This window comes from Mycteria americana, chromosome 1, assembly GCF_035582795.1.
Source record: "Mycteria americana isolate JAX WOST 10 ecotype Jacksonville Zoo and Gardens chromosome 1, USCA_MyAme_1.0, whole genome shotgun sequence".
In the NCBI taxonomy this organism is placed as follows: domain Eukaryota; kingdom Metazoa; phylum Chordata; class Aves; order Ciconiiformes; family Ciconiidae; genus Mycteria; species Mycteria americana.
The window spans coordinates 119,616,830-119,643,711 of record NC_134365.1 but is presented as its reverse complement, the minus strand read 5'-3'; the positions used below and the strand labels follow the sequence as shown (position 1 = coordinate 119,643,711).

At 39.8% G+C, this 26,882-nt stretch overlaps 2 protein-coding genes across 6 annotated transcripts in view; one reads left to right on the top strand and one right to left on the bottom strand.

Moving 5' to 3' along the window:
- The first annotated feature begins 37 nt into the window (after positions 1 to 37).
- On the top strand, positions 38 to 6,717 carry DONSON (DNA replication fork stabilization factor DONSON). Its single transcript, XM_075517922.1, has 10 exons — positions 38 to 406; positions 790 to 870; positions 2,068 to 2,271; positions 2,656 to 2,834; positions 3,341 to 3,519; positions 3,618 to 3,741; positions 3,862 to 3,963; positions 4,929 to 5,127; positions 5,809 to 6,024; positions 6,311 to 6,717. The coding sequence occupies exons 1-10, from the start codon at positions 128 to 130 to the stop codon at positions 6,446 to 6,448; spliced, it is 1,701 nt and encodes a 566-aa protein (XP_075374037.1). The 5' UTR covers positions 38 to 127; the 3' UTR covers positions 6,449 to 6,717.
- Positions 6,718 to 9,358: 2,641 nt separating this feature from the next.
- SON (SON DNA and RNA binding protein) overlaps positions 9,359 to 26,882 on the bottom strand; it is a 41,751-nt gene continuing 24,227 nt past the window's right edge. For 2 of the 5 annotated variants that reach the window (XM_075517799.1, XM_075517808.1), the window contains exons 7-12: positions 25,037 to 25,147; positions 24,518 to 24,634; positions 16,997 to 17,144; positions 12,816 to 12,884; positions 12,609 to 12,724; positions 9,359 to 12,051 (exon numbers count right to left, since the gene is read on the bottom strand). In XM_075517799.1, coding sequence (XP_075373914.1) covers positions 11,893 to 12,051; positions 12,609 to 12,724; positions 12,816 to 12,884; positions 16,997 to 17,144; positions 24,518 to 24,634; positions 25,037 to 25,147 — 720 coding nt within the window. In that variant the 3' untranslated portion in view covers positions 9,359 to 11,892. Of the gene's footprint in view, positions 12,052 to 12,608; positions 12,725 to 12,815; positions 12,885 to 16,996; positions 17,145 to 17,865; positions 17,950 to 18,702; positions 18,824 to 24,517; positions 24,635 to 25,036; positions 25,148 to 26,882 lie in introns of those variants that run through there. The other 3 variants (XM_075517815.1, XR_012777947.1, XR_012777948.1) reach the window with 3 other exon arrangements.

Genomic DNA, 26,882 nt, shown 5'->3' with positions numbered 1-26,882 from the left:
CGGCCGCCGCGTTACCTCAGCACCGCCCAGGGGCGGAGCTCGCCCCTTTTCGCGCCAAGCCGAGACAGCGGCTCCCGCCCGGCAGCTCAGCTCCGCTCCGCTCCCATCCGCTCCGCGCTGCCCGGCCATGGCCGCCTCCGCCGTGCCCGGCTACTCGCCCGGCTTCAAGAAGCCGCCGGCGATGCTGCGGCTGAAGCGCAAACGGCTGCGGAGGAGCGAGCCCGCCGCCGCCGCTCCCCCGCCCTGTGGCGCGGCCCTGCGGGCCCCCTCCGCGCCCGCCCGCCGCAACCCCTTCTCCAGCCTGGACAACGCGCCGCGGGCGGCCGGCACTCCCCAGCCGGGGGAGCGGGACCGGCGGCCGCCGCCACCCGCGGGCGGGTCCCCCTCGGCAGCGCCCTTCTGGCAGGTAGGGCCGAGCCCCGGCCCCGCGGTGGCCGGGGAGTCTCTCCTCCGTGACGAAGTGGGGCGGGAGAGGCGAGGGGAGAAACGGGAAGGGCCCCGCCGGCAGAGAAGGGGCCTCCGCGCTGCCGCCGGCCGGTATCGCCCTCAGCCGGGCGCGGCAGCCCCGGCCCGGGGCCCGCTCCCCCTGAAAAAGCCAGCCCCCGAGCCTGGGGCTTGCCCTAGCTTTGTACATGGATTGAAACCAAGCTGTTGCACTTCGCTGCTTGCAGCATGTACGTGCTTAGTATCGCTCTTGCAATTACACTGCAAGGGGCTTTTTTTTTTTTTTTTTAATTGTCACCTTGGTTCCTATTTTGTGCTGCAATCTTACACTCCTTTTTTCTTCAGCTTTTAGAGCCTGTTTGTGAAGATAAGCCCTCCAGGAGAGCAGAGCCCTCTGAAAGAACCGACATCCTCGCCCTAACCAATGTATGAAACGGCTCATACTGCTTCTGAAACATTTTTAGCTGTTCTCAGTTCACAAAAAAGCTGAAACTCTTTAATTTAGTATTTGACGCTCCATCTCTGTCTAAAATGATGTACTAAAATGCAGCGTTCAAGAAAATTTCTTAAGTTGCCTTGATGTTTACTGTTACAGTGACAGTCTTTTAAAAGCCAGCCTTCTGCCTGACATCGCTACTGTTGTAGTTCTAGTTGACAGAGGTTGTTGTCTTCTTCCAGTTTTATTACCATGTTAACTGTAACTGTCCTGTTTCTTAGTTTTATATTTTGTTGAGATAAGGATGTTCTTCAAGGTGGTAGGTCTCCTGCAGTCTTTTATTCAGCTACAGAAAGGGAACAATCAACTTCACCAGGCACGTAGGAAAGAGAGAATACCTGAAAACCAGTCCTTCAAAGAGAGTTTCAAGCAGGCAACGTCTAACGTTGTTATAGCTTCAGAAACTTAAGTTCAAACTAACTTAGCAGAATAGAAAAATGACCTCTCAAAGAGAACAAACTGTCCTAGAGCTCCCCAGGGGTTTTTTTTGCATCCTCTAGGAAGCGTCTGATATTACAATCACCAAGAGAGGATGAAATGAAATAACTTTTGGCATGAAAGTTCTTGTCTTCATAAACTTCAGGCTAAGTTTGGGGTTTTTTAATTATTCATCCTTTTATCTGTTCCTACTTTATGACTTTTGGAAAGACCCCTGTGAATGAAAACCCTCTTATGCTTTTTTATAAACAATATAATGCCGTATTTCTATTAGAATCTGTTACTGACTACATCAGTTGAGTATAAACTGTGACTTCGGTTAGCCTATGAACAATCAAACTGTGTAACTTGGAATCCAGCAAATCTGTCTGCAAAAGCTTGTTTTTAAGTATGTCTCTTAGCTTAATGCGAGTACTTCCTTAGGATCAAAATGAGCTAGGCATTTTTGCTGTTGCACTGAATTGGACACAAACATGCAGGAGACGACAGGTTTAACTTGTCTTTTTATAGGCTGCTAAACTCAAGATGTTACATGTCATAGCCATAGGCCAGTGTTTGGTCTGCCTGCCAGGAAGGGTGTATTAAATCAACGTGGGAGGAGACCTAACCATACTAAAATATAAATAGGTAGCTACATAGGGTTTTTTTAAATTTTCCATGGGTTAACTGATGCTATTTCTTTTTCTAAGGACCTTCATTTACCTGTTGCTGCACCTGAAGTTCCCTCCTCACCAAGACATGAATTTCCTGCAGACTGGAGCATTAAAACACGACTTCTATTTATGTCTTCCCAACCTTTTACCTGGGCAGAACATTTAAAAGCACAAGAGGAAGCTCAAGGATTTGCTCAGCATTGTAGAGCTACAGAAACAAACTTGCCACAGAGTGTACAGGTAATATTTCAGAGGGTAGCTCGAAGCTCCAGCTTTAGAAAGGAGGATGTACATTTGCACCTTTCCTTAAACATGCTGGCAGTGAAGGCTTGATTCTGTTTTGGTTTGGTCTTGCATTAAGAATAAGGCTCATTTAGACTACTAATCTAATTCCATCCGTGGTTCCTACCTATTGTGGCAAACAGCAATAAGTGAACGATCGTTTAGCTTCAACTGTGGAGCAGTTGCCAGTTGCTGTCCGTCTTTCTTCAGTCTGGCTTACTCACAAGCCTGGGATTTTTTTTTTTTTTTTAGTGTCTAGTGTAATATTTTTTTAATCTGTCACTTGCAATGCTGCCTTAAGTAAAGTATCATTGTCCTCATAAAATATTTTTTGACACCTAGGAACCGAAACTGTCCACAGAACTGCGTTGTGCCTTTCAGCAAAGCCTCGTTTACTGGCTTCACCCTTCGCTGCCATGGCTGCAGCTGTTCCCTCGGATTGGAGCAGATAGAAAAATAGCTGGAAAGGCTAGTCCTTGGTCACAGGATGAAGCCTTGCAACAAGTACTAATGAGTGACTGGTAAGTGGAACCAAACAACTGATGTATTTAGTATGATTAAGACAATGGGATTTTAATTAATGCAGGAGTTCTTTCCATTTTTATGAGAAAGCTTTTTAATTTTTTTTTTTTTTCAGCTAGAATGCTCGTTATTTTGAGGACCAGGCTAAGGAAATAAGTTTAATACTAAAGCTACCTTCTTGCGTCAGATGCCCCTCTCTGATCCTAGTTCTTGATTTGGGTAGAATTCCGGAAATCCTGTTAGCAAGTTGCCTTTGAATACTTCATGTAAACTCCACATGCTAGAAAGCAAGTATGCTGGAAGAGTATAGCACTCACAGACAGGCTGCATTTCAGAGGAGTGCAGCTTCCTAGGTGTTGAGCACGTCTGAAAATCTAACGATTCAGTATGCTCTCAAACCTGTGCAGGGCACATCCACGTCAGTAACACGCAGCGAAATCCAGTTTGATGTGTCGATAGCAAAGAATTAACTTCAGTTACAGAATTGTTTTATTCTAATTGGCAGGTCTGTCAGCTTTACTTCTCTGTACAATCTGCTCAAAGCCAAACTGTGTCCCTACTTCTATATATGTACCTACCAGTTTACTGTCCTGTTCCGTGCGGCTGGTCTTGCGGGAAGTGACGTTATCACAGCTGTAATTTCTCCCACAACTAGAGGTTTAAGGGAAGCCATGAGGAATGAAGGTAAGGTGAAACCAGTCCAACTAGGATTTGAATAACTGATAAAGTGCATTAGCTGTGTTACAAAACCCTTCATTGCTTGCTTTCCTTCTCTGTTCAAGGCATAGAGTTTTCTTTACCTTTGGTAGAAGAAAGTAGAACTAGGAAACAGAAAAACTCTGAAGTGAATTTGGAAACAGAAGTTGCTAACAGCCTCAAAGTGAGCAGCAGCATGGAAGATGGAGAGTATGTAATAAGTCTTTTACAATGCTAGAATTCAAGGGCATCTACAGACTCCTGCACATTCCATTTGGAAAACCTTCATAGGAAGTATTGCCCTCCTAACCCTGATTCTGTGTTTCCCAGGGAACCAGCTCCAAGTGATGATGATGATGAAAGTTTCTCTTGGCTTGAGGAGATGGGAGTCCAAGACAAGGTTAAGAAACCAGATGCTATTTCTATTAAACTGTATCCTTTCCTCGCACATCGTGACACTGGAAAACCCTGCAGATGTTATCTTTTTGTGGTATAGCTTTAAGTTTTATAAAGAGAACTTATTTCCAAATGTTAATCCTCACGTTACTGCATATTAAGAGACTCTGCAAGTCTTTTTGAGTTTCTTTGACAGGTATTTCTAGTCGCTCCTCTTCTTGAAGGAAAAGCCATTGTGAATTGTTAATGTAGCTTTGTAAGATCCATCTGTTTAGGTCACAGACTGATTGTGTCACCTCACATACACGTTTCACTAGAAAGACTCATTACTTCCCCTGCCCCCCCAAAGAAAAGGGTGTATGTTCCTGTAGGCTAGGTTTACACTTGGAAGTAGTGCAGCATAGTAGGGACACAGCTGTAGACCAGAACAGCTGTTGCTGAGAACCTGTACGTGTTTCAGAGGGACCAATTAACTCAGTCTTCCTCTGGTTCCGTTTGCACTTGCACTGCCCGATGCAGCTTCCACTAGCTTTCAACCAAGAGGAATCTTGTTTCCGCTTCCTGAGACTGCCCCACAGCAATGCACTGTAAGCGGGGACAGTCAGGGGACGTGCTTCAAAAGCAGATTCCCGATCTGAACTCTAAATGCTTCTGTTTTTATGTTTACTTTGAAGCAAAATTCATAGTAAAACTAGGAGTTGCTAACTTCATAGGTATTCAGTAAACATGACTTGCCAGCTGTAAGGCATTGGACCTGGAACATGCTTTTTATCTCACAACGTTAATAATGAAATCAGAAGTCAGGTTTAAGATGCTGCTTAATACTTGAACAAATCTGAATCAGTGTAAAGTTTGGTGGATTTGTTGGGTTTGTTTGTTTAATGACTTGATTGGTCAGGGGCAGGGGGGGTTCTTCTGGAGTTGCACTGCTCTGATTCTTCCTTTGGTGCTCTGATGCTTTTCACTTCCTCATGGTTTTCCTTTGACTCCAGTCACCACAGTCGTAAGGAGAAGCACGAGGTGCAGATGGATCACAAACCCGAATCCCTTGCATTAGTGAAAGGAACAAACACGTTCACCTTGCTGAACTTCTTGATAAACTGTAAGAGCCTAGTGGCTGTTGCAGGTCCACAAGCAGGGCTTCCACCAACTCTGTTGTCCCCTGTTGCTTTCAGAGGTGGAACAATGCAAACGCTGAAAGTAAGTAACACAACTGTCTCTGTTTTCCAATAAAGAAAAGAAAGGTGTTTCTTTACCCAGTAGATTAGACACTGACTTTATATAGTCTCCCTCAGGTACAGCAGAGCAATTTTTGTTGCTATAGCCCGAGTTAGCATTTTGACTGCAATACAGACTGCCTCCTAAATCGTCTCTGTCCACATAGATATGCTGCTAAACTGAAATCCTAGTGTTTCCATTCTTCACATCCTGCTACAGAAGAGGTTAAGCAGACTTCCCACGTACTAAAATGGTTCTTAAAAGATTCTCCTGAGATCTTATGGGGTTTCAGACTGTCACAGCTGCTTGCAATGAGGGAGCCTCTGAACCATGGCTTGCCACCTGTTACTGTAAGGTGGTGGTGGATACTAAAGGATCTGCTGTTCATACAGGTGGCGCAGCCCTCTTCCACCAGAGCAGTTGCACACTGTTCTTCTGCAGTTACCTTTCTTAATTATAGCATTCCTGTGTATCATAGTCCGTACATTTGAGGAGTTGTTACAAAGACAGTAAAACCATCATAATACTCATGTATTGAACAGCAAGTTGACATATTTAGAAGTATTTTGAACTTTTAATAGGACTGTGGCACTGCAGTTTTAAAGTAAATGAAGATTAGGACTTGGTGTGTCAAAAACTAATCCCATGTGCTCTTGTCTTCAGGCTCGAAGTATAAATGCCAAAGCCAGGGTTCACTTGGCGTATGAGAATATATTCAGTTTGGAGATCGTAGGCCCTGTCATGCCTCACTGCCTGCATTCGTTGACCACGCTGCTCCAGTCCGCGCAGGGGGGAGCGTTCTCTGCTGTATTATATACACATGAGCCAACCGCTGTGTTTAACACTAATCTTGACAACGCAAGCCCTGCCTTAAATAAGGTAAGGAAACCAGCAGAGACAGTCTTTCCTGTTAGGAACAGTATCTTTATTACAAACCATAGGACACTGAGGGACACAAAACTTTCCCTTCATACATGGGTTTACACCCAATTACTTGTGATCACCACCTGGCAGTCCTTGGGGCTTGTCATTCCCTCACAAATGGAATAACCAGAAAACTAGCTTTTCAGGTGTTCCCCAGAGGTACACAAGCAAACATTAAAAACTATAGGTATTTCAAACAGAAATACCTATTCCATGTCTCTCTTCATGTGAATTTCTGCAGGAAACTGTATGCAAAGATCTTTCTACATGTGGACTGCACCCTAAGACTTTGGATCAACTGAGTCAGTGTCCAACCTTGGGAAAATCCTCCATCCGATTTCTGGAAATGAAGGATTATGCTTATACCTGGAAGTCCTAGGTATGCTAGTTCCATTTAATGGAAAAGAATGCTCTCTAGTGTGCAGTTGCTGTACTTCATTTGGGTCTACACAGGTAGCACCTATGCAGTACCAGGAGGGATACAGTCTAGTTGAACATCACAACTATTGCACATCACCCATCATAAAACACTTCAAAGGACTTTTGAAGGAAACAAAGGAAAAATGCCTTGGACATCTCCTTTTGTAAAGCCTTTTTTAAATAAAACTTGATAAAACATGATTATCTACTTTATTGGTCTGAACTGCAGCTGGAAGGTCTGTATTCTTCATGCACATGCAAATTCTATTCTGAAGTACAGAATTTCTGCTACTGCTCTGTGTAGTAACTCATAACCATTTTGTGGATGGGTGGAATTCTTGGCAAAACCCCTTCCAAGACTGCTTACAGCACCTTGCCAGAAGCTTGATAGCTACACTGTGGTATGTTGCACCTCATGGTTTAGAGGCAGTTCTGAACTCCACAACGATAGATGGGAGCCCGATGGACACAAGCAGAGTGTGCTGGCTGCAGCTGAATCAGAGTAAAAGGTTAAGATCCCTCAGAGCTGCTTGGCATAGCTGTCTCGTGTTCCCATACCCACTTACATTAAAATGAGCTAGATCTTGAAAAAGCAGTTTGTACAAACTGTAACCCAAATCAGAACAAGTTGGAGCAGTAACATAGTTGCACCACCTGATCAAAGACAGAGAAAATGAGAGGCGCAGGGGGCTGCTGATCCAACTCTGTATATTCATAGCAATAGTAGAGTCTATTAAAGCAGCCTGTTTCACTTCAGGTAGTCAAAGCTGTTATTTTGGAGGTGTGTATGTCACTTTTTACACAGCTGCCAGATGATCAGATTCCTGCAGTAGAGAATACTAAATCTGAAGAGCAGTATGTAGAACACTGTCATGCTTGTGCACTCCGGCAAGATTTCCGGTTCAACTGTGCACAGAAAATAAAGCAGTGCTAACACCACGTGGTCAGCTATTCTCATCTTTACTACAGTGCCATTCTGCTCCCAGCCTCAGAATCTCTCTGTGATTCTGGAACAGTAATGTTAGACTGCAGCCATGTCTTACTTGAGGAAACAACCTGTAAACTTAAAATTTTATGTCAGTACGTAAACAAGTTACTGCAGATTGAGGTATGATGAAAGCTTCCTGTGCCTTCCAGTTACTACCCCAAGAATACAGCATGTATACAGTTACACTGGAATACTTTATGTTTGCATTTGTTACTTTACAGTAACTACCATGAGACTGTCAGCCTAGTCGTACACTGAACAAAACATCTAGAAAACCTAGATAAAGTCCCTCTCTCATGACGGAAAAAGGCACCTTAAAGACTTTGATAACATCAAGCACTCTGTTTCTGGTGGAGTTCAGGGTAGTACAATCTGACTTTAATTAATATTTACACTTCTCCCTAACTAATCCAGAAGCAAATTACTGAACTTTTCCCCTTTGATTAGTATCAGACACCAAGAGTTGAAAATCTAGTGCTAATGGCATCATGGGGAATACCAGAAGACTGGGTTTCTGAAGCGGCTGGTGTGCTAACTACACTTTCATTTCCAGTCACTTTTAGAGAGTAGCGGTTAACTCAATGCCTTTTTTATCTGGCTTGTCTGCCTCCATCAGTCATCGCCTCCGCTACTGGGCTTTGCCGTCTGCCATGAACTAACCTTTAGCCCAACACTACAGGTCATCAACAGTGGTTCTCACAGCGACCACATTCTGGTGCGCTGAACAGAGCACAGCTTCCCCTGCTGCCACACGGGTGAGCCCTTCTGAAAGCTGCTCATGACCTCAGAGCCCACAGCCCCAGTTCTGAAACAGGCACCATCTTCTGAGCCTGTGCCAGAGGAACGGGCCTCCTTAGAGAGCACGTTAGCGCATGGAACACGTTACTGAAAGCAACAGGCACAGGCAATTCTGTAGCTGCCTCCAAGGGAAAGCAATTTTAATCAAGCCAATAACCATTCTGGTATGTGGACTTAAGCCTATCTGTTTCTAGGAAATACAGTCATTACTATGAATTTCAGTTCCAGTTTATGTTTTCACATCTGGCATGTTAAGAGTTACTAACACCCATTAACAGCTTGCAGTCATTTAAACTGAACTGCAATTACATTCCTGTAGTCTAGAACCATGTAATTTCAAAGATTTACGACCAAATTCTTTATCACATGCTTTGCACCGTTACTAGCGCTGTAGCTCCTCCTTGTACTGTAAAACTGTCTGTTGGTTTTAAGTCATAGCTTTGCCTGTAATTTTGGAAGCATGTCCCAGTTGCTTACAGCTCTGGGATTCAGTGCTGTTCTTGAAGCATACTTGACTTCAGTGAACTTTCCCTGTAAAAGCTACAGCATTACCCTACCCAGTCTGCTGCTCTTCCACCTGAAGGTATTTTCAGTAAATACTACATTATTCCAGACACTTGTAGAGCAGTAAGCTTTATTTATTTAACCTGTCCAATGGGTGAATTTTCATCACAACTATGATTTGTTTGGGAGATGCTAGAGACTGTGGCAGTTGATAAATAGTTTTATCAGAGTCTGCATATAGTTTTTGCACTTTAAGAGGCAATTTTGAATTTTCCGAGGCATAGGAGCTTCACCTTCCTGCTCCTCCAGTCCTAACTATTTAAAAACTACAAATTAGAAGAGTGCCAAGAAATCCTTCTGGTGGAAGCTGGCTACAAGTTCTCGGGCACCTGTTTCAAAATGCTCCTCCCTCGCGTGACAGGGAAGTCAGAAGCTTTCAGCAAGGTTACTTCTAGGCAAATAATTCTGCAGCAAAAGGAAACCCAACAGCCAAACAGACCACATCTTCCATCAGCAGGAGTCACAGACTAGTCACCTTTAAGACAGCTGAAGTGCTGCATAAATAACCAGGTTCCAAGAGAGTGTTTCCTAGTTGTTCTTTTTAATGTATCACTACTTATCTATTCCTGCATGCAAAGGACACTCAAACCAATTCAAATTTACAAATTTAACAGAAGCACATTGCTGCACTAACTTTAGATTCATATATCATTCTAAACAACAAGGAATGAAACCAGAACAGAAACCTCAAAATCAAGAAGTGTCATAATTAGGGCATTACAGACCTTAATTATTTTCTTTTTCTGTAAGTCTTCCTTAAGACCAAAGGTTAAATCCACATCGAGTACCACATCATTTAAGGCATGAAATCCAGAACTTGCCTAAAGAGTTATTTTTTAAATGGAGTCTTCAATGGGACCGAGTTCATCTGCTCCTTGCTGCTGTGAGATAACATGTATCTTTACATTACACATGGGGAATATAGAGAAAAAAAAAGAACAAAACAACAAGTACAAGAGGTTGTATGTTCCCAGGTTTGATACTGTACAGCTATGAAACCAGTGCTTACATGGACACCATAGACTAAACAGAGTGACCAACACCTCTGACACTTTAGCTCTATCAAACCAGACATTTAAACAAAAGTCTGATTAGGAGCTGCTCCCACATCCGTGTTCATTACATCAAATCCCGAGTCGTACATTAAAAAGCCAGACTTCAGCTAAGACAGATACAACACCCAGTTCTCCCAGAGCAGATCTTTCCATTGCTGTACCATCATATTTACTTTTGGTTTTTATGCACACCTTCCAACTAGTTCCACAAATGAGGCAAGGAGATCTTCAAATATTTAGTCAGAGACTGAAGGCGAGAAGCCAAAGGGAAAAAAGTTTAATTAAAGACAACTATGTCCATGAAAATTAAGATTAACTTCGGCATTTCTAGAGCGCTTTGACAGACTAATAAGGGGCTTTATTTCTCAGAAGTGTGTGGTGGAGAACCAAATACCATTTCTCTGCTGTACACAACATGAGACACTGATCTTTGTCGCTTTAGGGCAAAGAAAGACACCTTGTTCTGTAACAGTTGACAGCATACACACAAGTCACCTTACTTTGTGGAAGAGGAGGTACTAGTAATTCTTCACCTCCACGGTCCTCCTACCATTGCAAAGGTCATTCACTTCAGGCCTGAGCGCAGCCTCACTGCGTACAAACTATTTTGTTCCTGTCCCAGATGAAGGTCTGGTCAGTAGATGCAACACAAAGAGACCTCAGAATGACTTTTCTGAAATAAGCACCTGAACTACTAGAGTGCATAAACCCTGGCAATCTGCTCGTAACTCAGACAAATCTGGCAAGAGGTGTACAATGCCCTTTCCAATTCAAAGTGCACATAGCTAAAGTACTAACACTTCTTAAATTAAAAAAAAAAAAAAAAGAGAAAAGAAAAAAAAGAAGGAAAAGCTTTCTACATCCTCTCCCTTGTCAAACTGCCAAAACTCTGGATCAGGCTGTCTCCTTGAGGGCAGAGTACCAGCATGGAAAATTTAAGCCCAAGGAGTTAATTTGGTAATAGCCCAAAGCAACCAAAAATTACTAGAACTGACTCTGCAACCCTAACAGCTGTTGATAATCTTCATAAAGCGTACTTTTATACTGTGCGTTTCTTCAAAAAGTTGTTTTGGCATACATTTTAATTACTGTTTACTGACCAGTGATTAAGATTATGAACTTGTGCTGCTTTATTGACCAAGTTGGGTACAACAATTTAAGCATCATTCTATCCCCTCCCTCCCCCCGAATCCAGTTGTAGATTTGTTAGAGTTTAAAATTCACATTAACCACAAATTCATACAATCAACATCAGGCAGTGTGTTAATTTGTTTGGAATAGACAACTCCATCATCTCCCTTCTCAACATGCAGGGAGAGTCACCTTTACATTGCAAGTCTCATCGGTTCCATTGCTGGACTTTCTGCCATCCCTTTGAAAGCGCGTCTTTTGCCTAATCACGTATGTCCTCGAGCATGGGCTGTACGGCCAGTCGCAGTGCACCAGCGAGTTAAACCCCCAAACAAAATTCGAAGAGAAGTCACAGTGGTAACACTGTACAACAGCGCTGCCACCGCACGCCTTCTCACAGGGGTCACAGTACTGGCCCAGTATCTGTCCAGCAGTACACGCCAGCCCCGACTAGACTAAGGTAAGCCGCACGACCTTTACCAGCTGTCGGCAAAAGTGCAAGAGTAGCTTTACCGAGACCAGGGAAAACTGCAGCATAGTACAAAACAGTATGAAAGTGTTAACATTCCGTATTGAAGAGAAATTGCATGAGTTTTAAAACAAGGGTTTAGATTACTGATGCCTCCAGAGTCTGTCGTCTGATTTAGTCATTTAAGAAATAATTACATCACTAATGTAAACAATATAAACATACCAAAAACTAAGTATGATTTAAATACATTTTGATGGTACAAAAGAAAAACCTGAAGGTGTCTGTACAGTTTTTACAACGTGGGAATTGCCAATGTATTTACAACATGAAAGGGCAAATACCATTTTTGTGCAGAGTAAAATTATCTGAAATAATGTCAATATAAAAAACAATATCTAGCGGTGTGAGGCACTCCTAAACATGGTGGTATTAACCATGCTTTCCTTTGGTACAAGTCCCATCGCTTGGAGAGCCGCAGTTGCTGCTGTGGCTTTAGCATGCTTCTTATTAAGGCTGGCAAAAGTAGGCCTATATTCATTTCCATTGACTCTCACCTGTTCATGAAAGAGGGGGAGGAAAAAAGAAAGTGTTAGAAAGGGCCTCTTCACTTCTGTTTCGAGGCAGCGCTACAGAGCTCCTTTAAGCACATTCTCTATGCAATTCCTCTTTAGGGGTAGACAAAATCCATGTCTGGTCTGTAAGCACAATCATTTCCAAATAGTAAGTCCTAATGCAAGACACTACGTGAAAAAGCAAGCTTACATTGTAAGATAACTGAAGGACAGAAGTAACTAAATCTTGCTCACTACGTTCACAACAGTAAGACTTACCACCACGCCTGCACGTAAACAGCAAGAATATGATACCGCATAGGTTAATAATTTTAGTAAGAAGTGGAAGTGTGTTTCTTGACGGATTTACAGATTAAAGTGCTTGAGAGATCCAATTTGGCCTTTACAGAAACAGGACTCTGAAATTTTAGCATCGAGACACTGCTTAGCAGTCCTCAGCCACCCCTGAGCTGGCTTCTATGTTTATATGCAACTAGAAACATGAATTTACATCACCTTTAATAGAAAAACCAACAGCAAACAAGGAAACTCAAACGCACCTTAAAGATAAAATGTTTGCGATGATCAGGCCCACTATCATCCACCAACACAAATTCAGGTGGTGACCATCTTCTTTTGTTACAGATCTCCATCAATGCAGAAACTGGATGTTTACCTTAAAGATAAAATGGATGTGAAATTTCAATGCAATCTACCAAAGCAATCATTTTAAATGAGTTCTTTTTTTAGACAAGGAAGAACCTCACCTGAAAGATCCTTCATCACAACATAATGTCCAGATCTCTTTTGTGCCTTCTCTCCCACAGCAACAAGCCCTGAACAAAACACAATCAAGTTTACATTTATGATTCCCACCTGATTTCTGTATTCTCATCAGTAAAGCAATACCTTGTTTCAGTGGAGACAAAACCTGGAGACACCCATACAACTGTCTTTTCAGAAGTCTGTCAAACCTCCCTTTCATCCAGCATTTTTTTCCCTTCAGACTACACATAATTCTTCACAACTGCTCTAGTAAGACTCTTAATGAGCCAGGTAGTAGAAAACTTTGAGTAGTCTTATGCAAGTCTGGAAACACCTGGTTTTCCGTGCCTTCTTTGGAGAAACACTGAACAAGAGATAAACTTAGAAACATCCTCTCCTTCAGTATTTGCTTTGTGCAACCCAAGAGTCATCCACTACCTTAACAGTTTGCCTCCAACATAATAAGCATTTGAAGCATTTCCATTAAACAGTAAAGAGTGTACCCAGTACGTCCTTTTATGATACAAATAACACAGTGGTGTTCTTACAACATGTGCTCTATTTAACAGTACTCAAATATTTATCCTTTATGTGCAAGTTCACAGCCCAATTACTGTGATTTCAACCACATCTGAATATTAAGTAGCAGAAAAGCACACAACTGAGCCCCAAGTCAATACAAAGAGCACAAGTTCCAATGGAAGTCACTGTGAAACACGGGAGCTGAACATTTTTCTTTCTAAAATCTTAGGAGAGCAAGAAATAAAATGTAACAAATGCCAAAAATGTATCAAATGCCAGTAACCACGCCATGCTTATGGAGTCACTCAAGTTTCTTTCCATTCACTTTGCCATTACCGTAAATACACGTAAACAAAGTACCTGACCTGTTTTTCACAATTTCTCAGACTTCAATCCTTCAATATTACTTTGTTTCTTACCTCAATTTGTTTCTGTTCCTGGCTTTGGTGAATAAAGACAGGGAGATACTGCAATTGCTTCCAGTTTCTTCCTGCTCCTTCAGCTTTTTTTGGTTGGCATTTAGTTTTGTTTTGCTTTAAAAGAAAATCCTTCCCTCCTTACCAGATTTTCATCCTAATATTCATGCAGCTCCTAAGCAGGGACTTTTGAAGTGGCATGAAACCCTCATAGACAACAATCAATGAAACAAAGTTTCTTTTTTTTTCCCCCCTCTGACAGACTTTTATATCCAAAATAACCAAAGACTTCCACCAACGAAAAAACCTCTTACGTCACTCTCTGCATTAATACTGTGTCTCCCTCACTCTAAGGCACTGACACTTGTCTTCCACATCTTGTCCCTGGTACCTCAAGAGGGATTTTCAAAAAAGCTGCAACGGACTCTGACAAGATCAGAAAAGCTTGGTCCATCAGCATAAGACAAACAAACAACAATTTACTGGCTGACAGCAAAGCTCAGGAAGGGTTTGGTTTCAATGCTGTCTGTGAGAGAACTACAGATCTCATTCAGTGTCTGGAAAAAACAGGGTGTAAGGGTCTATGGCAAAGGCAGACAACCTTTTGGTTCATGTCTTAGCACAGCCTACCGAGTAACTCCTTAGCAAACTGCTTGTTCCTGTACCTAGAAATACTATGGGGGATAAGTTCTAAAAATGTGTTTAAAAACCCCTACAAAACAAAAATGGGTTACTTAATAACAGACAGACTCCTTTTACAAATTTTGGACTTTTCTTCAAACCTCTACACAGAACTTAAAAAAAAAAAAAGACTTTTTATACATTTAAGCATCAAAGAACACTAACGTTTGAAGCAGCTTTTCAGCTACTCGTCATAAATGTATCATCATTGTTCAGTTGCTTCTTTGTAATGCATGAAACATGCTGCTTCTTCATGATGCAAGTTGTCTCCCCATATTATAGACTTAGTTGGCTCAACATTAAAAAGTATTCTTTATCAACACAGAACACCTTTAAATTTTCGTGGAAATTATCAGATAAGATTGCATATATGATAATAATCAAATATTTTAAAACTATGAAATTAAAGCCTGGCCATCACTAAGGTTATCAGTATTTTCAGATGGATCTACCGCATGCCAGAAGAGGCATCCTTTAACTCCCACTAACATTTTAAATTGTTATTGAAGACCGAGCGTTCTGAAGCAGAAAAAGCAAACTGTTACAGAATGCCCAGCAAAATGAGGACCTGACCCAGTCTCAGGCCTTAGGGCTTGATCCTTGAAACTTCAGTATCGAGTTCTGCAGGCATTAAGGAAATTTCTATCAGAAACCACATGAGGATCCTGAGGCACACCTAGAAGTGATAACTTGAGCTGTGACACAGCTGTATATCACCAAAACGTTTTAAATGTTCAAAATGTTCACAGGTTGTGCAGCAATACTGCCTCCTTCTGTGACAAAAAGCAAGCAACATAACGAACAGAGCTAACTCTTCCCTCCTCACCACAAAAATCTCTATGTTATGCAGTCTGCTTGAGAAAATAATACTGGAATTGACTGTTTTCAATTTCTTCCCTCTGACTGATACTAATCAAGCTAAATTGACTTACCAGCAGTGATAACTTTACAAAACATCACCTACAGAGATCACAGTAACTAAGTAACAAAATATTTTTCAAAGATTTTCTTGGCAATCACTCTGTCACCAGATAACTTTTTTTTTTTTCTTTCTTTCTTTAAAGAGAAAGGTTGCACAGAACAAAAACAGCTGAAAAGCAAATTTGGTCATTGTTCGTATAAAACAAAGATGGTTGTATTATTGTGTTCTGTACTTCAAGACTGTTGCACTTCTCTATTTATAAAACCGTATTATGCTGCTAGAAGGTCTTTAGAATTTAGAAAGCAATGGATATTTCATAACATAGGCTTCTTTTCTCATTTTCTACCTCTTTGCACTTAATATTTAAATGTTTACATTATATTTTAACTGCTGGCTTGGCCACCTGAGCAGTGCTGAACTACTGAGAACTAGCAACTGACACCTGAAGATTCTTCCAACAGCACCTCTGCAAATAAACTTCACAACATTTGCATTTATATGCTTTGTTTTCTTCTGAGCTCAATTACAAGCATTGACAAAAGCTAATACAAACCCATAATTCAAAGTATTTTCATGCTTTAATATTAGATGTGATATATTTAATATATTAAAGGTTCCTGGTTTTAAACAAATATTTAGGAGAACAACAGTAAGAATTTGTTTTCCTGCAGTCAGTGTTAAATTGTTTGGTTTGGTAACATGCCTAATAGAACATAGAAATAGAAACATAAATCTCGACTTCTGAAATTCTGCATCTTGTATTTAAAATGGTTAGAACTTGTATAGGTATTTCAGCCGGAAAATTTTCATAAACATTCACTCTGAAAACAGAACTCTTGCTGAATATGCTGGTGAGATGGCCAACCACGCTGCCAGCTTAAGCAACAGCATGCTGCCTAGAAATAGAAGGATAGTTCTTTTCAATCAAATGAGACAAGTGCAACAGTTCTCCACCTGCAGCCATGGCCTATACAAAGAAGAGGAGGAAAGATTGCTAAAGCGAGCTTTGGAAACAATCAGGGAAACCACAGTAGTTGAGCAGAGGTGCCTGCAGCAGGATTGAACTAGGAGATGGGACAGCAGGGAGATCAGACGGACAAAAAAGGAAACAGAATCCTTTTGGAAGACCCAAAACCATCAGTGTGACAGTCTATTCATGTCAGGACTTCAGCTGAAAGGCAGCAGTAACTCAACTCTGTAGCTCTCACCTCTGCCCTTCATCCCAGTTCAAAACTGATCAAACTATTCAGTCTTCGATCCTGCCTCATTCCTGCTTCAGCCACTTTCTCTAGACCAACCACAATGGCTTTTCCACAATTCCTTTCCCTGTCCGTGCCTTCTCCATACATCCAACCGAAGCACATCCCTAATTTAAGAACCACTGAGAAGCACTTTTGAAAATGTAACGTGAAGGTTAGGGAAAGTTAAAGAACAGCTGGAAGAGTTCACAGGCATAAGAACAAAGCCTGTATACGTAATCCAGGGCTTGAAAAATTAGTACCAAAATCATCTGCCTCACTCTGTTAATTTTCAGACTGAAGATGTACCCAGAAAAAGCTTACTACTTCGAAGTTATTTTGCCTATCTCCAAAACAGATGTGAGAAGTTTATACTGCCATAAGGCATTTAAGGAGGGGCTTACCTTTTCGATCCGTCTTAAAATCAACCATAATAGGCTCAACGCTGCCTTCTTTGTTTTTTCCAAGCCCTTCTCCTTCTCTCCAGCCCATTTTTCTCATCAGTTGAGCTCCCATTCCTCCAGTTACAGGGGCTGCTCTTAAGAACTGATCCTATCCAGAAAAAGAAAAGTAAAACAAGTCCTAAAGTTAGCACTGGGATTTTAAAAAATAAGTGGGAGCTTCCAAAAAATGTTTCTAACAACCTTTCACAGACTCAATTCAAAAAAAATACACCTTAGCTTTATATACATTAACATCTTGTATAAACCAGAATTCACGCAGACACACGAGACACAAATCAATATTTTCAAAAAAGAACAACTTAAGAAAATTCTAACGCAATCCAAAAGTGGCAAGTGACCCATTTCAGACATAGGTATTTAATAAAATGATAACCGTCCATTTTTAAACACGCTACTTTGGTTCCAATGCATCTCTTCTCATCTTGTGAAAGGAGGCAGTGTTAACTGTTTAACTGGCAACATGTGTGCCAAGTGTACCTAGTTATTAAACAAAATACAAGCACATTTAGTAATGACATTCACATAGTGTTTAGGCGTATTTTAAGTATAAAAAAAAGTTTCCCCATTTTATTATACAGCAGTTGCACATTCAAGTTCTACTCTGAAAATCCACATGAAACATACAGGTTTTTCTTTTCTTTTTTTTAAAGGAAAAAAAGGCGCTTAGCCACACAGTTTAGCAGCAGTAGTCTTCACATTCTTTCAAATCATCATTAACATAATAGTTGTTAAATGGTGAAAGCTTATAAACAGAAATTTTAAAAATCTGTTTTGATGTAAAGAACTTTAAAAACTCCTTAAATGTTTACGTACCTAGGCCTCGATGGCCGCAGTGTTGTGAATAGTAGGGCTGGCATTGACCGTGGCAAGAAGGCAGCTACAAGGATTTGACCCTGAAACAAGTTTCCATATAGAGGGGTGAAAGTTCACAGGTTATTCTGTGAACTATCATCTCTCTTCTGCCCCCCCCGCTGACCCAAGTAAGTAAGTCAATCATTTCCATCACAGCAAAAAATTGCTTGCCTTAAAATATACAAGTTTACACACTGGCACTGATAAGTCCATCAGTTATTTCGCATAGTAGGTTAGATGATACAATGCCTAGTATTTTTGTGAAAGTTTTACTTACTATCAAAGCAAATTAATAGAACAATTTTTTTTTTCCTTTATTTTGAGTTGTGCTTGCAAAAGTAAGCATTTCCCAGATTTGGACGAAGGACTGATAGGTCCTTGGTTTCGACTTGTATGTAAACAAAACCAGAAGTCTTACTTTTGCAGAGACTAAGGATAATATATTTTTAAGGGGATTTGAAATTGGCAACTGACACACACTAATGATGCATGTGTGTAATCCCCACCATACACGGTGTTAAAAAATTAAAAAAAAAAAATAATTGCTGAAGATTGTGGCAGGACTTCTCCAAATATTTACCTATTAAACAGTAAATACCTATCAATCATGCAACTGGATGCTGCATTCAATAACAAAGTGCTCTGATGGAAGAATAGAGAGGCTAAGTGCACCTCTCCAGTTCAATTTTTTTCTGACTGGTGCAGACCATGCAGTGTGTGTGTGTACACAGAGACAATCAGTTTCTTCGATACGAACTGCCTCAATCTATACACCTAGAATGGCTTTTACTTACTTCCATTTTCATCCTCCCCTCTCTTTTCCAGGAACCTCTCATAAGAAAAGGGCAACCATGCCGAGAATGATACAAACCCCAGTCAATGTCACCCTGGGTTCCGATTCCTCTTTTGTACCTGCTTTGCAATGATAGAATTTTCAATATAAACATCTGTTTCATTATCACCAGCGTGTATTCAGTTCACAAATGAGAGTGCAATTTCTTGATGAGGCCATTTTAACATTACACAGCTTTCTCATCACACTTGTAAATGTACTAATTCAGGGGTTAGGAGTGGTGTAGAAAGGAGAGAACAGCATCAAAATACTGCTATTCGTAGTTAAAAATCAAAGCCCCAAGTTCCTATACAGGAATTACCAGAGCCTGAACAAATTCCCAACACTGGAAATAAAAAGATTTCTTAATTCCAAAATGTAGTTTATTAAAAACATGTCTTCAAATGTGCGAATTCAGAATCCTAGCTGATAACTTTAGTAGGAATATTTTACACTATGCTGACTCTTAAACATGTACAACAGAACCAAGACAACAAGGAATTAGAAATGAAGTTTTGTTTCATTACAGAATACATGTACTTGTGCATCACACACTAAAAGGCTAAAAGAAGTAATTCCGGTACCAATATGAAAGGCACCAGGAGAAGCCTACTTTGATTCAGTTTACTGAAGAAGCAAAGAAGGCCCGCAGCAGGGGAAAAAGTTCTTCTTTCAGTAGTTTTGTTGTTTTTGTTTTTTTTGGTGTTTTGTTTGTTTGGTTGGTTTTTTTTAAATAATAAACTGAATCTAGATCTCTAATGTCACCTGTACAATTATATTCTCTAACTATTTTTTTTATAATTTAGTGACAGACAACTTCACTCGGCCCATGATTTAACAGAGTATGGATAAAAACTAATGCTGTGTTTGTAATTACATTTGAAAACGTAAAAACTGTAGAAACATTAACAAGAGCAGGGAAGCAAGACAGACATTTCTTTACAGTTTTAAAAATCATAAAAGGTCAAGTCTCACAAAACTATTTAGCAGCTATGTACCCTTGCAGATCTGGCCCATAAGGAGGCTATCAAACTGGAGAGTATGTATTACAATAAACTCCCAGGTTTCTAAGGTTTTGGTTACTGTTGTAAGAATTAATTATTTACAAAATAATTGTTCTCCTTCATTCACAAATCTCAATTTGAATAAGTCTGCATGAAAATTTAGTATCATTTTTCTGATCTTTTGATCTCTAAATTCCATGAAAGGTCAGCCAAATAAAGCACACTTCCATTCTGCCAGCAGATGGAGACAACTAATAAAGCCACATTCTTGTGTCAGCACTTTTTCTTTAAAAAGAAGGCTACATAGTAAAACCTCATCACTTAAGAGGGTTTTTTAGTAATTTTAATTAAAACTATTCCTCTTTTAAAGCTACGTTAGAGCAACAAATTTTGGGGGACATGAATGCCTGAATTAGCATTGAAGGGCTTAAACAAGCAAACACGCACAAAAAAAAAAAAAAAAAAAAATCACACCTGAAAGACAATTTTACAGGTTTTTTGCTGAAACACAATACAAGTTGGACAGTCATCGCTGTTCAACTGCAACAGCTGTCTTTGGGCAAAGGATAGCATACAGCAATGAACCGAAGAATCTATAAAACAGCACCCACAACATCCAAAATATTAAAGCCATAATTATTTGAGAGATCTTAAAATACATCATCAGCTTCTGCTCTCAGAAAAGAAAATACCCATTCCTTCTCACAATGCTGACATGGCACTAAAACATAAGGTTTGTCAGAAGGAAGGTTTATTTCTTTTGAGCAATAATTTATTAAGCAAGAGACAACAAAGCCTTAAAGGCACTAGGTGGACAGTTTCAGCTATAGCACAATGGGCTGTCTTAAAGATTACTTTAAGACTAACTCTGAAGAATTTCTCTGAGTCAAGCACCAGGAACAAGCATCTATCTTTGGCAAAACTTTTTTGCAAAGGAGCTGAATTTTCCATTAAATAAACCGGTGCTTTTAGCAGCAGCCACATTCCTTCCCCAATACAAGAGGAAGAATACCTTTCTGAAGAATTCCATCAAATGCCTTACAAAAACTACGCTCACAATCAGCTTCAGGATTTCTGTTCACAGCTTTTACATACAATCAGTAGAAACCAAGCTGAGAATAGCTGGAAAAAAAGCATTTTGAGGACTGAACAGGGAGCCAGCCCAATATAACTAACATATAGTTGATTTGCCTTGCCATGTGGCCTCCATTTCCAAGGAAAGCTAATTGTGTCATATAAGGCAATAGGAATACAAGTATTTTGATAAGTGGTCTTGTTAGAAGGTCAGCAGTCCTTGTGCAAGTGACAATCACAAGACTTAGTTTTACCTCCATCGTTACAGTGAGTTTTACTCATCTGCTATGACTGTGGAAGAATGGAAGGAATGCTTTAACTTTTCAGAACTTGCTACACAAAGCAGAGCATTCTAATGGCCATAGTAAAACTGTGTGTCATGCTTTAGCACAACTGAATGAAACAGATCCCAAGCACTACCCTGTGCATGTAAAACGTTGCAAAAACCCTGGTTTTGAGAGCAAGTTTAGGTTACAGAATTAAGCTGGTAAACCCAGAAACAAGTGGTGAGTCTGGGAAAGTCTGAGTAAGTAGACCTCAACAGAATTTGCTTGGGGGAAAAAAAAAAGTGACCACTTCCTCTGATTTGACATTTATTCAGCAGCATAGTGTATTTGTAAGAAAAAAGGAGGGGGGGGGGGGGGGGGGGGGGGGGGAGAAGAAGCAGCAACCTCCAGAACAAGTCAGTCATATTTGTGAACTGATTACACCAATGATGATAAACTGAAACAGAAACCACTTTTCAAAAGAAAAAGATAATATTGTTCATGAATCTGCTTTAATGATACAAGAAACCTAACAATATATTATTCTTTTATGAATACTGCTCAGAACCCTACGCATGAACATATGAATTAGCACATTACTTAGAAAAATAAACCATATTTCTACTTAGTATGTCGATCATTCAAGTACGCCACGTTAACCACTTCAGTAACTAATTCCCTCAAAACTTCATTGAGATAAAATTGAAATCGCAGGCATATTTGGTTTGAGTACATATTACCTCTCCAGAGTCATATTTAAAATACAAAAAAAAGCTGAAATCCAAGAAATGCAAAGTGAAGACAGCACTTATCCAACGAGTTCCCCCAGTACTTTTTCTCCCCTCCTGACATGGCTCTTCTGTTTTGTTACACCTATCTAGTTTTGTGATTATCTGTCAAGCACAATGTCTGTACATGTTCTAATTCTTTGTTTAATGATACACAAATAACTAGCTGACATGGGCTCTGTTTCTGCTAAACAGTGCACGTCCACAAGTCCTCTTATGGCAATTGCTTACGGCAATCTCCCAAGCAAAATGCCTTCAGTAAACATCTTCAGTCAGAAACGTGCATTAATTTACACACACGACATACCCCAAGAAACTCCACAGCCCTACTAGCAGATGAAAAATTAAAAAATACTAGGGTTTTTTTTTTTCATGTTAAAATGCATTTCCTTAGGACAAAAAAGGGAGTACAAGTCTGACTTCTCAGTGCTACATTGCATAGTTAACAGGAACTAAGTTACACAACTTCAAGTGCCTAAGTAAAACACAACCTGTACTTTGCATTTCATGGCTGGTTTGCATTCATGTCACTGAGAAAGATAACATGCATTCATAACCCATCATCCCTACTTCACTTTCTTCTGTGAAATCATTCTCTAACCACAGGATGGGACTCCACATTGAAGTTCATTAAACCTAAGTTTTGAAGGCTTTCACAGGCCCCACCATTCCTAAAAGACACAGGGCAAGTCTTGTGTAGCCCCTAACACATCTTGTAGAGGGCGCATGACTAACTACTTGTCATCTCATGAGTTTGATGGCAATGTGCGTGCGAATATGGAACCTGGAAAGAGCAAAAGAAGTCAAGCTGAGGAATGCCAGAGCAGGAAAGGACTGTGTCCTCATTTTCTTCACCCAACAACTCTTGTTTCCAGTAGCAGCCTCCTTTCTGACAAACCACATGATGCTTGCTAGGGAGGACGCCTACTACTGCAAACCACTACAGTTTTACAGCTATGGGAAGGACAGAAGAGCTTCTGCCGGCTCGCTTTTATTTCTAGATTCAAAAAAATGTTCCAATACGCTTCTGCTCCTCACAGCAGTCATGTCCACAAGCCAGAGACCAGACTCTTCTCTCATTTTCTCCCTATAAAGCATTTTGTTGGTTTTTTGTTGTTGTGGGGGGGTTGTTGTTTGTTTTTGGTTTTGTTTTTGTTTTTTTTTTAAAGCAGATCACAGAGTGAAGTTAAAAGACAGAGGGAAAAGACACTTGCCTTCTCCACTTAATTTTTGTGAGGACACTCCTGTTACTGTAAGGCACAGAAGATCACCACAGAACAACAAGGAATGAAAACGGGTAAGAGGAGGAGGCTTGGGAAAGAGATGATCAGAGATGCTCCCTTTCCATTGCCTTGGGAACCCACTCAAGGTATGCAGAAAGGGAGAACCCTCTTAGGCTTGCTGATCTCTTTCACAAGCCCCGTGGTGGAAAAGCTCTCCTTTTCTCACCAATACATCCCTGCTGAGTGCTTTATATTTTTAAGTTCCTCTGCCAGGGACAATTACCGTAATCATCAAAGCCAACATTTTGTTACAAACTCAAAAGTTAATAATTGTTAAAATAAGACTTTATCATCTATGCTCTGTATTAATGCCCAAAAGATTCCCATCTAGCAAGTAACTTGGATCTCTGCGTTCCCTGGCTCTCTGTATTGCTTGGCTATATAAAGTGGAAAAACAAGTTAGTGAATCTTGGCAAAAATATTTCTATTTTTACGATGTTATAATTCCAGACTTTTGTGTTCAGTTTACACCAAGTTTTACGGAAAATTCTACCTAAGCCTCAAATCTAACCTACTGGTTTTGAGGGTTGTCTTAACACTGCATTCTGGAAGGATAAGCAGATACAGCGTATACTCAACTACATTACTTGCAAAATTGACCGCCATAACTCATTATTCTTTTTGCCTGAAAGGTGGATATTGCTTGAATTCCTCAGTTCTACTTCTTGAAAGAGAACCAGTGCAGTATTCATTTTCAAAGATGAAGCATGAATTATTAAACTTATAAAACGCATGTATGTATGACGCACCACACCCCAAAAATAAGCCAGTATTACTCTGCAGTAAGAGGTAACTATTTCACTGTAGGATGACATTAAACTTATTAACCCAACTGCAACTCCTGGTTTAATACTCCAAATCTTTGGCTCCCAGAAAACCCTGGGGATACAAATAGAGGCAAAGTAGCAATCAGATAGAACCAAGTCAAACAAAATGGCAGTTTGGGACTTGGTTCACTGAGGTTGATGCCAAAACATCACTGACTTTAATAACATCAGGATCAAACCTTGCCTGATCTGTCCCAATCCTGTAAAAGTAGTGATGGACCTACCACTGCAACCATACCAATATCATGAATGTCATTTCAGTGTAAAGTAACAGTATATATGAACCAATCTGACTTAAATACCAGACGCACACCTTATTGAAGTACTCTATGTCATGAGCAACACCTTAATGCACAACAAAACGGACACAGCAGCAGCAAGTATCTAAATTGATCAAAGCAAAGTTTTAAATCAACCTGTTGTATTTGACACATGCATTACCATAGGTTTTTAAGGCACATTTTTTGCATTTTCCGATACTTCCACTGCTATTTAAAATGTGATAGTTAGACAAGTATGTCTGCATAACTTCTACCTTTCTAATCCATGCTTGGGGACCACTGTTGGTCAGCTCATCTGAGGACAGTATCTGTGCTCCAGTACTTCCTGTGAACTGGCCAGGTATGGAGTTTGATTGAGCCCAGGCATCAATCTACAAAATAAAAATCAAATATAAGACCAAAATAAACATTTGCACATTCCTCCTTTGCAATTCTCTGTTGCTTCTCAGTAAGTTTCGTAATGATTCCTCACTTATGTTTAGTGCTGTGTTCATTAACACTCATTTGTGAGCAGACGCTCCAAAAAGCTGAGCATCTTTGTATGTTAACCCTAAAGCCTGAGCTCAAAGTCTAAAGAGTTCACGGTTCATGGCTTGCTTATCCTCAAAATCAGTGTTACGAAGTGCAAAATAAAGGCAGAATTTTTAAAGATGTGCCCATAAACTGGGCTTCTAAAAACCTGTATTTAAATACATAAGAAAAAATCAGCTGGTATGAAGGGTAAACATTTACTTTCTTTAAGTTCATCAAAATGCTGATGAAGTACAACATACCTGTTCCTGCGCACGATTTAACATGCACATGGCCTCTAAATCAAATGTGTTTTCATTAAGCCTTTTCTGAGCCACTGCTCGATCATTCATAGCTGTAGTTATGTCCACACCCTAGGAAGAAAAAGATTATTTTTAAAAATACATCAGACCACAATAATATCCATTTGATCTGGAAAAAGCTGTTGTAGAATAAATGCTACAAATACTACAAAGTTGTTTTACACATCAAATAGTTGGTTTGATATATAAATAGGCAACATGAAAAAAACCATGGGACTACTTGTTAAGTAGATACAACATGGGCTTTCCTAAACAAACACAAAATCTGGAGTTAAAGTATAACACCCTGATAATTTCATACCACCTGTACATACAAAATATCAAAAGAACTCTTTTCAGAGAACTATCTTGGTAACAAAAAGTTCTGGTGCCTAACACTTAAATAGAGAAGCATACTATTGTTCAATGGAATCTTATTAACCAACAGAATTAAATGTAATTTAGCTGAGAATTAAAAAAAAAAAAAGCCTTCATACAGAGCTGTTCCCATGAGCCCCCTACTACTAAGTCACACTAAAACTTCAAGTTATATGTATAAAAAAAAGTTACAGCAAGAATCACATGTATCCCATGAACTGGGCTTTAGTGTTTTAAATATTAATCTTCAGCCTAAAACAGACTTGCATAAAAGTAAAACCAGACTGGTAGATCATAAAATTGACTGTTTTGGAAAGGATTATTTAGATCTGTGCTGCTGAACTACAGTAAAATTTAAAGAAAAATAAATTTGAAACTCTCTCACACATACTAATCCGAATCATTTGGGTAAAAATATGGAGCAGATGAAGAAGCTCAATGCAAACCTCTACTCTATGTGCAAAGCAATCAAGAGAAATCCAAAACACTTGGGGATATGAAGATGTAACAAATTATTGCTAGTATACAGCTCTTTTGTAAAATTACTTGTGCCTTGTTCTTCAGATGATGTGCATTTTATGGATCATTCTATTTTGAAAGGAGAAAAAGAACAGTGCTCAGAGACAAGTGAAATTTCTTTGGAGATCAGCATGTGAAGGAGACTGAAAGGGCTGGAACTGTTTGAAGCACAGAAGAAACCCAATAATCAAAACAGCAGGTGGCATATAGACATAAAGTAAGTTGTTGGTTTAATTTTTTCTTTTTAATTTGTATTACAAAAGACTTGTCTCTTTTGTTAGCCACTATCTCATAACCTTAGCCTCTCACACATTATACTAGAATAAAGGGCCAGTAGAAGAAATGGAAACTAATTTAAAATTGACTCTGCTGAACAGAAAAACACAGTTAATCCACAAAATCCCCGTCACAGGAACCAGGTCAAGAATTTAGTAAATATTAAAGACAGTAAGAGACAGACACAAATGTGTACAACTGCGTAAAACAGAGTAATTATTTTTTCACTCTGGCTATTAAATCTTAAGACGGGTTTTTGTTTTTGTTTGTTTTATTGTTTAGGACAAAAAGTATTTCTGCTGGGAAGATCATTAATGGAACATCTGGCACTGACCAAGACAGACTTAAAATCCCAGAAGTCCTATGTGTCTATGAAACTGACTTCACTGTTTATTTATTGTCCCAGCTGACAAAAACACAGATCATAAACAAGGCACAAGAAGAATTAAAAGATTATCTAACGATCACCTAGCATGACAGTCACGTATGTAAAAGAATGCCTGTTTACAACATATACTTCCTTGTGTTAATAAGTTTGCCTTATATAATTAAAATAATTCTTTAATGTTTTGTTTGTGAAACTGGTTCAGGAGATAAATAAAAGTTATTCTACTCACCAAAAGCTTCAATCCAG

Bases quoted from the DNA above. Each gene is read 5' to 3' on its own strand.
- DONSON (XM_075517922.1), top strand. From the start codon at position 128: ATGGCCGCCTCCGCCGTGCCCGGCTACTCGCCCGGCTTCAAGAAGCCG. The intron at 2,835-3,340 runs GTAAGTGGAACC...TCTAATTGGCAG, and splicing joins CAAGTACTAATGAGTGACTG to GTCTGTCAGCTTTACTTCTC. The intron at 3,742-3,861 runs GTATGTAATAAG...TGTGTTTCCCAG, and splicing joins AGCAGCATGGAAGATGGAGA to GGAACCAGCTCCAAGTGATG.